This window comes from Ylistrum balloti, unplaced genomic scaffold, assembly GCF_031769215.1.
Source record: "Ylistrum balloti isolate Yb309-2 unplaced genomic scaffold, AGI_CSIRO_Ybal_v1 Utg371022, whole genome shotgun sequence".
Lineage (NCBI taxonomy): Eukaryota > Metazoa > Mollusca > Bivalvia > Pectinida > Pectinidae > Ylistrum > Ylistrum balloti.
In genome coordinates, this window is record NW_026782568.1 from 233,849 (window position 1) to 248,984 (window position 15,136).

General features: G+C 41.9%; 1 protein-coding gene across 2 annotated transcripts in view; it reads right to left on the reverse strand.

The window, feature by feature from the left end:
* Positions 1-1,973: 1,973 nt before the first annotated feature.
* LOC132560151 (neuronal calcium sensor 2-like) overlaps positions 1,974-15,136 on the reverse strand; it is an 85,916-nt gene continuing 72,753 nt past the window's right edge. For both annotated transcript variants that reach the window (XM_060224800.1, XM_060224801.1), the window contains 3 exons: positions 8,888-9,008; positions 3,675-3,947; positions 1,974-2,476 (listed from right to left, as the gene is read on the reverse strand). In XM_060224800.1, coding sequence (XP_060080783.1) covers positions 2,282-2,476; positions 3,675-3,947; positions 8,888-8,998 — 579 coding nt within the window. In that variant the 5' untranslated portion in view covers positions 8,999-9,008 and the 3' untranslated portion in view covers positions 1,974-2,281. The remainder of the gene's footprint in view (positions 2,477-3,674; positions 3,948-8,887; positions 9,009-15,136) is intronic.

Here is a 15,136-nt window from a genome sequence, read left to right on the forward strand (position 1 = left end):
TAAATTAAATTTCCTAACTGTATTTTAACAGAATGTTTATCTGCTGAGAACTACCACCATGTTGGAAATATTTACAGGAGTATTCAATCTCATTTTTTTTCTGTAGTGTTTATTTTCAGCATAAAATAAGGACATGATCCACTTGAGAAAAACGACCAAACCAGGGTTTATCACATGATCATGTTATCAGCAACTAATGGCTGTGATAGTGGGTGAGCTGTGTTGTAGAATTTGACAAAATGGATATGGGTGTTGACTGATATGTACTGTATCGGACATTTCCAAGTTGTAAGACTACACTAGCATGTCTCCATTCTTCCATAAAACAATAACACACAGTACCTAATGAATCTCTGAGATGTGGATACCTGACAAAATGTACGATCTTGTATGAAAGGTGTCAGACATAACCCACACCTACACGTATCTCAATCCAGATATCTTAATGTAGAGTAGCATTAGTCACCATGTAACATATCAAGCTGTCTTCATTTTTTGTTTTGTTTTTTTTTGAAAAACTACATGCCAATTAAAATTTGGGCAATATATCTACAGTATTTCCAATCAACTTGCACACATCCTTACTTTCATATTGTTATTATCTAATTAATTCAAAGGAAAATGTTTGATATTGAATGCCTTATGAACTTTTGAGATATTATCACAATGATATATCTATATCCTATCTCTTCCCTCTAATTCAATCATCAAAAATTAACAAGTACATCTAAATATGTTCAAATCTCTAAGCAAGGATCAAAGTAATATCACTTGATGAAAAACTACAGTATGTAAGTTCTCAATAAGTCTTGTAATCATATAAGAGCCCTTTCTGTACAGTCCAGGAGTTTTGTAACATCAATCAGGGGTTTTATATACCAAGAACTGTTTATCTTTGATTTTGGCAAATGTGATAAAAATAATATTTCCAAATTTTATCAACAACCACAAAATTTTGAACAATATTTTTTCTCTGGCATAACATTTGCTCAGGAATTTATGTGATGTGAAGTGTTGGACAGAGTAGGTGATGAATGGTGAAATGACACACAAATAACAAAAAAAATAATCTGGATCAATATTCTTCAGTTAAGATTAAATTTGAATTCTTCTGTGAACAGTATGAAAAATGAAACTGTTTCACTGACTACGAGGAATGAAAATAATTTATAAGAGGTAAGACTGAATCCCACTCATACTGTAATTATAACACTCTCTAAACATGATGATTGAAACACTACAATTACTTAAGTGTGTAGTACGATACTCCGTGCAAAGGGTGATAACTCATTATGGTTTTTCTGACCTGGACCTTCAGACATCAAATGCCACACTTGATGGCATGACAACAAATGCCACCCTTGGTGGCACAACAATAAATGCCACATTTCGTGGCAAAACATATAATGTTATGCTTGGTGGCACGACAATTAATATCCGGCATGGTGGTGTGTGCAAATAAAGCCCCAACCATGTGGTTTATATAAAGAGGAAAAAACTGCTACACTAACTATGTACAGCGATGGTGTGTGCAAATAACACTGAAAAAGGTACACATGATACATACAAAATTACATTTTAAACAATTGTAAACAAGAAATGGTCCTTAGATGACTGTAGATGATAACCTCTTGTGTATATATATTTTCATACTGTCGTTGGAGGATTTTAGTATATTTTGACGTTAGAATGAATAACAGCCTTATGGTAAAAACTATGATGAAGTTGTAATGAGATCCAGACTAAAATGAGTCAGGTTTGTGTATTGACAGGTTCACTCGGTTCACTTAAGGTGACCTTTATAACAGTCTTGTTTTATTCCTTCATATATTACTTCACACATATCACTTGTTGGAGAATATCTCCTTCACATACAGAACTGATTACCAACTTATTGTCTGCATTAAACATACATCTAGATGTTTTATCAAATAATACTTATATCACAATGGATAAGAATTTTGTATCTCCATTTGAAAAAGTTGTTCTAACATTATAGCAAATTAAAAGAAAAATCCTAAAGTTGGAAAATAACTTTTTCTTAAAAATTTATTCTGACACTACTAGATTCATAACTTCAAATGTCATGTATGAAATGCATGCACACATATCAATAGGTATGTGTACAAAAAATCCACTTTTTGTTTGTAACAAGCCACTTCGGTTAAAGAGGATAATTTTTTCTTAAAAAAGAAAAAAATCAAAATGCTGAAATGATTGAGATATACGGAGATATACAAACTGTACATGGTAATGTTATGTCACACTCTATGTGTACCAACTATTGGTTTCCTGCAGCGTCTGCTGTCAGCATTTGATATAGAAACTGATCTTTCATACATCCCTCGATGAATTCCTTCTTGCTTAACACACCATCACTGTTTTCGTCCATTTTATCAAATATCTTTTCTGTACGGTCTTCTGGAGTATCTGTCTCTTGTCCACACAAAGCATTGCCCAACATGTTGTATATAGCCTAGAAACAGAGAAATGTACATCAGTATATACAGAGTGTTGACCGGCATGACTGAAAATTGATATTGTACAACTCATTTCAAAGATAAGTAAAAAACAACACCAGTTTCCTTCATTTGAGTTTCTTGACATATCATCATATTATTACTATGTCATATTGATCTTGTCTTCTTCATGTACAAATGGTTGATGTCCCAGGTCCTCACCTGCTGAAGTGAAAACATCCGTACAGATATTTGTTATGAGTGACCAGATATCTGCAAGCGAACCATAAGAAGACCATGTCCAGTTAAAAGAAAGACCTCAACATCACCCTGGTACCATCACAAACAGCACAACTCTGCCATTATACCTTTTGATATTTGTTTATTTCATATCACATGTTATTTATGAACTTGTAAGTTGACATTCAACTGTTTAAATGTGATTGTACATCACCTTTTGTTTTTGGTGCATTTCTAACTATGAATATAATTACTTTACAAAAAAAGCTAACAAATCTTTTGGTATCTAAATATTTGTGACAGAAGAAGTGAACAAATCTTATGTTATTATTAACATTTTATAGAATAAGCTAACTAATATTTTGTATTTATATAGTTTGACAAAAAGGATTATTCTCAGCATAGCTGTTTATATCACCCAGTAATATTTCAGATTGGAGTTCAGATTTTGTTCTTTGATGTTGCTGTTTATTTACATTTTTCAGAAGTGTAACATATTTGTGTTAAGCACTTGGAATTATTACTGGAGTTACCTCCCCTACATCATCTTAAGTGGACAGGTGCTGAGAGAAGCGAAAAAAAAATTATTTACTGTTTACGGAAAATAAGAGGATAACAGGACAATGGTTAGGTCCTAACTGTTTGTGTGGAAACATTAGCCAAGTGGATAACAGGACAATGGTTAGGTCCTAACTGTTTGTGTGGAAACATTAACCAAGTGGATAACAGGACAATGGTTAGGTCCTAACTGTATGCATAAGATTGTGTGTATTCACTTAATATAATCTGCAGGTTAATGTTTTTCTCTTGTGGAGATTGAACATCCTGTCACAGTGATGTAGGACATGTACCAGTGTCATACTGTTAAAACCTGTTGTGGCATTTATAACCTTCAAAGCTTTAGAAATTGCACATAAATTTCATGCTATTTCGTCACAGCCACACTTTAATGATGATCAGGATCCTATTACTTACCGCAATAATTTCAACCATTTCTTTCTTTTCGATAGATCCGTTTCCATCTATATCGTACATATTAAAGGCCCAGTTTAATTTATCCTCAGGGTTTCCACCAGATGTAATGTTAATGGCCAGCAGGAACTCCTTGAAATCTATCTTCCCACTATTGTCTTTGTCAAATGATCGGAACACATGTTCACAAAAAGTGTCTGGAGTCCCAGTAGGGAAGAATGTTGAGTACACATCCAAGAATTTACTCTTACACAATAACCCATCTGGACAGTCTTTCTGTAATAAACATAGAAAAAATGTACTGTTTAATAATGCTGACTTCTGGTTTTGATATATTTGCTGATAATTACCAGTAAGGTCACAGTAACCTTATTGCAGTGCAATAAACCTTGTATCTTTGTAATGTTATAAGTGTTTCAAGTTTTAACGTAGTATCTTAAACTAGTTCAAATGTAATATTTGGGAAAAAATAACTTGAAACAACAATTATGCACTTATCTGACATATGATCTGTAATCAGGGTTACCGTAACCTAACTATATTGAATAGTACACCACTTGTGGTTATAAATGCTAAAAAGTTATTGACATGGTGCTGGACTCACTACTCTGTATCATACATGCATCTATAGTTTAAAGATCTCTTCAGTTGATTCAGTATGTTAGACATTCTGTTGGTAGTCTGGAGTACTTTAGTTTACTCAGAGAGTTTCATTCTAGAGTCTGGAGATCTCTGGTTTACTCAGAGAGTTTCATTCTAGAGTCTGGAGATCTCTGGTTTACTCAAGAGAGTTTCATTCTAGAGTCTGGAGATCTCTGGTTTACTCAAGAGAGTTTCATTCTAGAGTCTGGAGATCTCTGGTTTACTCAGAGAGTTTCATTCTAGAGTCTGGAGATCTCTGGTTAACTCAAACAGTTTCACTTTAGAGTCTGGATATCCCTGGTTTACTCAAACAGTTTCACTCTAGAGTCTGGAGATCTCTGGTTAACTCAAGAAATCCAGTCTGGAGATCCCTTGTTCAGTATAAGCGCCCATGAAAGACTGGATGTGCCAATTCCAACTCATCAGTAATAAGTGCTAATTTTCCTTCAGGATGTGATTTTTGAGCTGTCATCAATGAAACCATTTTGGCAATTTCACAATCGACCTATTTTTAATACTTAGTTGTCATGTGATTTCATTCCTTATAGCTAAGAGAAGACTTTTGCTGCTTAATTTAGACAGCAAGTGAATCACCATGGTAACACTATACTCACTTTTTATCTAATTCTATCCTTTTAAAATGCCCATGAGAACTGTAGGTGTGCACAAGTTCTTCTGTTTAATACCATTAACCTAGCTCCACAATGTCAGCTGTAGAGTTTCAAATGACAACTCCGTAAAGGCTTGGAGACAGTTACCATGGCAACATCTATCTCAATAATATTCAAGTTGCCATATGAAGAGATTTGCGTTTTGGCGAGCACAAGTCTGTTGCTTCAGGCTTTACAATTTTTTAAACAAAGTTAGTCATAATCATAATATCTCTTTTAAGATCTTTAAAACATGCTACTCCCTAATGATAAATAAGGATTGATAAGCTCAGTATGAAGATGGGGTACTACCATAATCAAGGAATGACAATTCAGTGTGATAACACTACAAAATCATCCTTAATTTGACCTTTTACCTATGACCATCCTTAAAGGTCGTAAGCAGTAACAAGGACTTAAAACATCAAAAGAAGCATACAAAGGTAATCATCCCTATCCACCTTCATATAGGACACACCTCCATTCTGCTCCATCAAACCATGTTAAAATAACAGTTACTGTATATCTTCATATATTCCTGTACGTCCTTTTTAGTCTAGTTTGTCTCCAAAGTGTTCAGTAGTCAGTGGGTTGAAGAACACTGGTTGGTAAGAGAGCTGAATCAATAGTAATTCTATAAAACTTCTCAAAATAAACCCAAAGTAGCAATCCTTTATCTCTGCTTTAGAGAACTTTGTGTTTTTACTAAAAACTTTAATATTGAGGTTTTTTCATGTAAAACCAATTTTCATTTTTATACTTACCATAACTTTAGTATGCAAATACAATACCTGCACCTATCTTTGTATCTTAACAACATCCATGATCCATGAGCCATCATGGCAGGAACATAGAGTGATCTCCCTTCCTCTAATAAGCTTTATGGAGCACCCCACCGAGCAAAACTTTCATGACCAGATGAGTGTCCTTCACTAGCGATTCCCTCACCAAATGAAGCATGAGGAGTTGTCGAAATAGATGTGGACGTCTATTCCACGTGAGTGAAGGAATCCCACGACCATCTGCAGCAAGGGCATGGCCCAGAATTGGAACACCCTGCCATTGCACGTGAAATGGAGGAACTTCCGTGCCGACTTATTGATGGGAATATGGAAGTAGGCATCCTTCTGATCTACTGAAGTTGCCCACATTCCATCCCTCACAGAGTCCATAATGCCCCTTGGGGTCTCCATCTTGAAGTGATCAGATGCCACACCGCCCCAGACTTCTTCCGAACATGAACCTTTCTGGAGTAGAAGCCGGGAGTGCACTCCGACATGGGCACTTCCTCTACCATGCCCTTGGCCAGCATTGTCCCTACTTCCTCCTGGAGTGCCCTTTTCTGCATCCCCTGGAGGGGGAAAGAAACTTGGCTGTGTGGTGAGGGGCGGATCTCGAAGAAGGGGGATACCTAAACCCTCCCTGACCACCGACAAATCCCAAGCATCTTCCGTGATCTCCCGCCACTGCGAGAGAAAAGCGGACAGAACGCCCCCCCACCCCCAACAGGAAGACAGCCGTCCACCCGATCCGGCTCTTGGTCTGCCCAAGACCCCTGCGAGGCACTGCCCTTCTCAGTTTAAAACCTCTTCACAAGAAGTGCTGAGGAGACAGAGTCCTCCTTCATGTCCTTCTGTACAGAAGGAAGTGCTCCCCCTAACAGGGTAAAGCCCGAGAAGGGGGCAGTCAACAAACGGGAGAGGTAGGGTTCCTCAATTGGAGAGCAAGTAATGGATAGAGAGACACAACATTCTCTCCATCTTGTGGTGTTCCTTAGCACTGAACACCACCTGGTCCACCGATTTGCTGGGCCAGGCCGCCAGCTTTCTCCATCCCAGCTTAGCTGGTTGAGAGGCTAGTTGCCTGTCATGCCTGGCATAGTCGTTGGCAGAAGCCTCCGACAGATCACCAATGCCGAGTTGCAGTCCAGCAAACCCGGGTAGAGGAAGAAATCTTCTCCATAACCCAAGCCCGGGCAGTGGCCAGAGCTGAAGACATGATAGTGCCATCTGGCAGAGTCAGATCTGAGCGACCGGACGCCCGAGGGGCCACCAAAGAACCTAAAAGGGTGGTGGACTCGGGAATCAACGACGCAAAACGTGGTGGAGGGCCTGTATCTTGGACAGAGCATGCTGAGCCTCAGCTTTAGCAGCCCTCAGCTATCTTCAACCTGGAAACCCTCCTCACTGGTAGGGTCGTCATCAGACGACTCGGATGGGTCAATGTCTGAGCACCCAGGGAAAAGATGAATAACACTGTCTACCTCTGCCATGCCCGCGCCCTCAAAATCCATCTCCTCCTTGATCGGGACCGAAGTCTCTGTGGGAGGAACAGGGGCCACCGGAGGAGCCAACTCCAGAGAGTGAGACTCTTCCATACGGGGTTTAGACACAGAGTGCCTAACCGCCGTGGTTGTAGGCTTGAGTCTAAGACCCGAAGCCGACCCCTGGGACTTGTAGACCAACGGGTCCACACTGGAGTCGGAAGTCCTAATGGTCTGGCAAACCTTCTTAGGAGCGGCCGTCAAGGCCCCCGAAGTAGCAGAATATTGGGGGGGATTCCAAACTGCTTAACCGTCTCCTAGAGGGAGAGACCAACCCCCAGGGATTCCACGATGGAAAACCCATAGGGTTAAACCCAAACCCCTGAGGGATTGTGAATGGTCCCGCGGGCTGGGAGTGATCCCTGAACTGGCCAACCTGTCCGAAAAACATGGATGGACCGCCAATCCCACCAGGTGGACATCCAGACGTGTACGAGCTAGGCCTGTAACTGCTGGGATACTGCTGGTACCCAGAACCATCCGCAGGCTGGCCTGGGCAGCCCAGGGTAGAATGCCAGCAGGCACCCGTATACCCAGAGCCCGGGGGAAAAGGTGACCGAAAACCAGACACCTGGTCAGGAGAGCAGGCCTCGCACTGACGCATGGATTAGTGAACTGCGCCTCACAGACAACCCTGGTAAGAAATATGTCGCTCCAGAACCTCTCCTCGAAAGTACAGGTCAGGGTCAGGCTGTCCACCCAACTTACTCCAGGGTGCACCTGGACAGGGGGGAACACCCCCTGCTCGAGGGCAGAGCTTGACGAGACGAGAGCATCCCCGGCAGGAATGCAGGAATGCCTAACACCTACCGGTTCAGAACCGGAGGAGGAGGACTTAAAAAGCTTACTTCCCTTACAGGAAAAAGAGGACGAATCCCTCTTCTGGCGGAAAGTTCGCCGGACAGGCATGGAAGCCTTGGCAGCAGACTCCGTGTGCAAACAAAGTTCACATGGCAAAGTCTGGCTGCAAGGATGGCAAAGGGGACAGCCATCATGAGGACCCGTTCTCCATTGAAATGGGAACACCCATGCGTTGACCCCCGACGTAACCCGGCACTATCCATCATCGAAACAATAAAAAAAAATTGTAACAATGAAAAACAAGGACAACAAAGTTTTCTAAAAACTATGAACGAGAGTACAAAGCCTACCGTACGCAGCATGACTGCACTGCAAAAAAGAAAAAGCAAGAAAACCAATTCCAAAAATCCGAACAACGAGACACGTGGTCATGCACTCGAACACGTGGAGGAAAACACGACCAGAAAAACGGTCAAAATAAACAAATGCCAATACTTAATTTCACAAATATGTTGGGAGATGGGTTTATAGACTACTAAGGAAGTAACTCAAAACAACAATAGCAGTACGAAGAGAAGGAGTAAAGAAAGCACTTAGCTCAGACACCTCCACTCTCGTATGCAGCCATAAAGGTAAGAGGAAGGGAGATAACTCTATGTTCCTGCCGTGATGGTTCATGGATCGTAGGGGGGGGCGGTATTGTTTGAATCTTTTGTTGTTGGGATACAAAGATGGGTGTAGGTACTATATTTGCATACTAAAGTTATGGTAATTATTACTGAAATGAAAAAGGAGCTTACCATAAATCCACGATACCAATCCTTTATCTCTGCTTTGGAGAACTTTGTGTTGTTTACTAAAAACTCTAAATCCTCCTTTGGCAACTTCTTGCTAGATGATTTGTTTCCCATTTTTTATGAACTAAAAAAACAAACAAAACAATATGTTAAATACTGAACGATAGATAAAGGCTTACTTAGGTGACAAAGTAGTCACACAAAGTTCAAAGATAATCACATTCATGACAAAAAGACTGAAAACTATCAATTTATCCTTTTTTTTTTCTTAAAGTTTCTTAAAATCAAAGCTTGGTGTTTAAGAATAAAACAGGATGTTTTTCCCTCAAAAATGGTGGTCACTTAAGTTACATGCTCTTCTATAAGTGTGAAGAAGGTCACTGGTTACAGATCCTATACAGATCCTCCTAACAGTGTAGTGAAGGTCACTGGTTACAGATCCTCCTAACAGTGTAGTGAAGGTCATTGGTTACAGATCCTATACAGATCCTCCTAACAGTGTAGTGAAGGTCACTGTGGCTACAGATCCTATACAGATCCTCCTAACAGTGTAGTGAGGGTCATTGGTTACAGATCCTATACAGATCCTCCTAACAGTGTAGTGAAGGTCACTGTGGCTACAGATCCTATACAGATCCTCCTAACAGTGTAGTGAGGGTCACTGTGGCTACAGATCCTATACAGATCCTCCTAACAGTGTAGTGAAGGTCACTGGTTACAGATCCTATACAGATCCTCCTAACAGTGTAGTGAGGGTCACTGGCTACAGATCCTATACAGATCCTCCTAACAGTGTAGTGAGGGTCACTGGTTACAGATCCTATACAGATCCTCCTAACAGTGTAGTGAAGGTCACTGTGGTTACAGATCCTCCTAACAGTGTAGTGAGGGTCACTGGTTACAGATCCAGTACAGATCCTCCTAACAGTGTAGTGAGGGTCACTGGTTACAGATCCAGTACAGATCCTCCTAACAGTGTAGTGAGGGTCACTGGTTACAGATCCTATACAGATCCTCCTAACAGTGTAGTGAGGGTCACTGTGGTTACAGATCCTCCTAACAGTGTAGTGATGGTCACTGTGGTTACAGATCCTCCTAACAGTGTAGTGAGGGTCACTGTGGTTACAGATCCTCCTAACAGTGTAGTGAGGGTCACTGTGGTTACAGATCCTCCTAACAGTGTAGTGAGGGTCACTGTGGTTACAGATCCTCCTAACAGTGTAGTGAGGGTCACTGTGGCTACAGATCCTCCTAACAGTGTAGTGAGGGTCACTGTGGATACAGATCCTCCTAACAGTGTAGTGAGGGTCACTGTGGTTACAGATCCTCCTAACAGTGTATCACAGTGTAGTGAGGGTGGTTACAGATCCTCCTAACAGTGTAGTGAGGGTCACTGTGGTTACAGATCCTCCTAACAGTGTAGTGAGGGTCACTGTGGTTACAGATCCTCCTAACAGTGTAGTGAGGGTCACTGTGGTTACAGATCCTATACAGATCCTCCTAACAGTGTAGTGAGGGTCACTGTGGCTACAGATCCTATACAGATCCTCCTAACAGTGTAGTGAGGGTCACTGTGGCTACAGATCCTCCTAACAGTGTAGTGAGGGTCACTGTGGTTACAGATCCTCCTAACAGTGTAGTGAGTGTGTCTGTAGTGAAGGTCACTGGTTACAGATCCTCCTAACAGTGTAGTGAGGGTCACTGTGGTTACAGATCCCCCTAACAGTGTAGTGAAGGTCACTGTGGCTACAGATCCTTCTAACAGTGTAGTGAGGGTCACTGTGGTTACAGATCCTCCTAACAGTGTAGTGAGGGTCACTGTGGTTACAGATCCTCCTAACAGTGTAGTGAGGGTCACTGTGGTTACAGATCCTCCTAACAGTGTAGTGAGGGTCACTGTGGTTACAGATCCTCCTAACAGTGTAGTGAGGGTCACTGTGGTTACAGATCTTCCTAACAGTGTAGTGAGGGTCACTGGTTACAGATCCTGTACAGATCCTCCTAACAGTGTAGTGAGGGTCACTGTGGTTACAGATCCTATACAGATCCTCCTAACAGTGTAGTGAGGGTCACTGTGGTTACAGATCTTCCTAACAGTGTAGTGAGGGTCACTGTGGTTACAGATCCTCCTAACAGTGTAGTGAGGGTCACTGTGGTTACAGATCCTCCTAACAGTGTAGGGAGGGTCACTGTGGCTACAGATCCTATACAGATCCTCCTAACAGTGTAGTGAGGGTCACTGTGGTTACAGATCCTCCTAACAGTGTAGTGAGGGTCACTGTGGTTACAGATCCTCCTAACAGTGTAGTGAGGGTCACTGTGGTTACAGATCCTATACAGATCCTCCTAACAGTGTAGTGAGGGTCACTGTGGTTACAGATCCTCCTAACAGTGTAGTGAGGGTCACTGTGGCTACAGATCCTCCTAACAGTGTAGTGAGGGTCACTGTGGTTACAGATCCTCCTAACAGTGTAGTGAGGGTCACTGTGGTTACAGATCCTCCTAACAGTGTAGTGAGGGTCACTGGGTCCTAACAGTGTAGTGAGGGTCACTGTGGTTACAGATCCTCCTAACAGTGTAGTGAGGGTCACTGTGGTTACAGATCCTCCTAACAGTGTAGTGAGGGTCACTGTGGTTACAGATCCTCCTAACAGTGTAGTGAGGGTCACTGTGGTTACAGATCCTCCTAACAGTGTAGTGAGGGTCACTGTGGTTACAGATCCTCCTAACAGTGTAGTGAGGGTCACTGTGGTTACAGATCCTCCTAACAGTGTAGTGAGGGTCACTGTGGCTACAGATCCTATACAGATCCTCCTAACAGTGTAGTGAAGGTCACTGGTTACAGATCCAGTACAGATCCTCCTAACAGTGTAGTGAGGGTCACTGGTTACAGATCCTGTACAGATCCTCCTAACAGTGTAGTGAGGGTCACTGGTTACAGATCCTATACAGATCCTCCTAACAGTGTAGTGAGGGTCACTGTGGCTACAGATCCTCCTAACAGTGTAGTGAGGGTCACTGTGGTTACAGATCCTCCTAACAGTGTAGTGAGGGTCACTGTGGTTACAGATCCTCCTAACAGTGTAGTGAGGGTCACTGTGGTTACAGATCCTCCTAACAGTGTAGTGAGGGTCACTGTGGCTACAGATCCTCCTAACAGTGTAGTGAGGGTCATTGTGGTTACAGATCCTCCTAACAGTGTAGTGAAGGTCACTGTGGTTACAGATCTTCCTAACAGTGTAGTGAAGGTCACTGTGGTTACAGATCCCCCTAACAGTGTAGTGAAGGTCACTGTGGCTACAGATCCTCCTAACAGTGTAGTGAGGGTCACTGTGGTTACAGATCCTCCTAACAGTGTAGTGAGGGTCACTGTGGTTACAAATCCTCCTAACAGTGTAGTGAGGGTCACTGTGGTTACAGATCCTCCTAACAGTGTAGTGAGGGTCACTGTGGTTACAAATCCTCCTAACAGTGTAGTGAGGGTCACTGTGGTCCTAACAGTGTAGTGAGGGTCACAGATCCTCCTAACAGTGTAGTGAGGGTCACTGTGGTTACAGATCCTCCTAACAGTGTAGTGAGGGTCACTGTGGTTACAGATCCTCCTAACAGTGTAGTGAGGGTCACTGTGGTTACAGATCCTATACAGATCCTCCTAACAGTGTAGTGAGGGTCACTGTGGTTACAGATCCTCCTAACAGTGTAGTGAAGGTCACTGGTTACAGATCCTATACAGATCTCCTAACAGTGTAGTGAAGGTCACTGGTTACAGATCCTCCTAACAGTGTAGTGAGGGTCACTGTGGTTACAGATCCCCCTAACAGTGTAGTGAAGGTCACTGTGGCTACAGATCCTCCTAACAGTGTAGTGAGGGTCACTGTGGTTACAGATCCTCCTAACAGTGTAGTGAAGGTCACTGTGGTTACAGATCCTCCTAACAGTGTAGTGAAGGTCACTGTGGTTACAGATCCTATACAGATCCTCCTAACAGTGTAGTGAAGGTCACTGTGGTTACAGATCCTATACAGATCCCCCTAACAGTGTAGTGAAGGTCACTGTGGTTACAGATCCCCCTAACAGTGTAGTGAAGGTCACTGTGGTTACAGATCCTCCTAACAGTGTAGTGAGGGTCACTGTGGATACAGATCCTCCTAACAGTGTAGTGAGGGTCACTGTGGTTACAGATCCTCCTAACAGTGTAGTGAGGGTCACTGTGGTTACAGATCCTCCTAACAGTGTAGTGAGGGTCACTGTGGTTACAGATCCTCCTAACAGTGTAGTGAGGGTCACTGTGGTTACAGATCCTCCTAACAGTGTAGTGAGGGTCACTGTGGTTACAGATCCTCCTAACAGTGTAGTGAGGGTCACTGGGTCACTGTGGTTACAGATCCTCCTAACAGTGTAGTGAGGGTCACTGGTTACAGATCCTATACAGATCCTCCTAACAGTGTAGTGAGGGTCACTGTGGCTACAGATCCTCCTAACAGTGTAGGGAGGGTCACTGTGGTTACAGATCCTCCTAACAGTGTAGTGAGGGTCACTGTGGTTACAGATCCTCCTAACAGTGTAGTGAGGGTCACTGTGGCTACAGATCCTATACAGATCCTCCTAACAGTGTAGGGAGGGTCACTGTGGTTACAGATCCCACACAGGTCCTTTTAACTGTGTAGGGAGAGTCACCTTACCTTGTGACCTGACAATATCTCAGTTTTATCTTGTGACCTGACAATATCTCAGTTTTACCTTGTGACTGACAATATCTCAGTTTTACCTTTTGACCTGACAATATCTCAGTTTTATCTTGTGACCTGACAATATCTCAGTTTTACCTTGTGACTGACAATATCTCAGTTTTACCTTGTAACCTGACAATATCTCAGTTTAACCTTGTAACCTGACAATATCTCAGTTTTACCTTGTGACCTGACAATATCTCAGTTTAACCTTGTGACTTGACAATATCTCAGTTTTACCTTGTGACTGAAAATATCTCAGTTTTACCTTGTGACCTGACAATATCTCAGTTTTACCTTGTGACCTGACAATATCTCAGTTTTATCTTGTGACTGACAATATCTCAGTTTTATCTTGTGACCTGACAACATCTCAGTTTTATCTTGTGACCTGACAATATCTCAGTTTTACCTTGTGACCTGACAATATCTCAGTTTTATCTTGTGACCTGACAATATCTCAGTTTTATCTTGTGACTGACAATATCTCAGTTTTACCTTTTGACCTGACAATATCTCAGTTTTATCTTGTGACCTGACAATATCTCAGTTTAACCTTGTGACCTGATATCACCTTCAGTTTATGTTGTGGCTCAATAAGATATCACCTCCTGTGTTATCTTGTAATCTGAAAAGATATCACCCTCATGAATAGATATCACAGCAGTGTTATTTTGTGCCCTGATAGGAAATCACAACAAGTTTAATCTTGTGGCCACTCACCAGATATCACTTTCAGTGTTGTTGGTGTCAACCTGTAGATGGTATATCATGTGACCTGTACATGTGAATGCTGTGTGACTTTTACCTACAAGTGTCATTTGACCTGTACATGTGAATGCTGTGTGACTTTTACCTACAAGTGTCATTTGACCTGTACATGTGAATGACATGTAAACTTTACCTACAAGTGTCATTTGACCTGTACATGTGAATGCTGTGTGACTTTTACCTACAAGTGTCATTTGACCTGTACATGTGAATGACATGTAAACTTTACCTACAAGTGTCATGTGACCTGTACATGTGAATGACATGTAACCTTTACCTACAAGTGTCATGTGACCTGTACATGTGAATGACATGTAAACTTTACCTACAAGTGTCATGTGACCTGTACATGTGAATGACATGTAACCTTTACCTACAAGTGTCATGTGACCTGTACATGTGAATGACATGTAACCTTTACCTACAAGTTTCATGTGACCTGTACATGTGAATGATGTGTGACCTTTACCTACAAGTGTCATTTGACCTGTACATGTGAATGACATGTAACCTTTACCTACAAGTGTCATGTGACCTGTACATGTGAATGACATGTAACCTTTACCTACAAGTGTCATGTGACCTGTACATGTGAATGACATGTAACCTTTATCTACAAGTGTCATGTGACCTGTACATGTGAATGACATGTAACCTTTACCTACAAGTTTCATGTGACCTGTACATGTGAATGCCGTGTGACCTTTACCTACAAGTGTCATGTGACCTGTACATGTGAATGACATGTAAC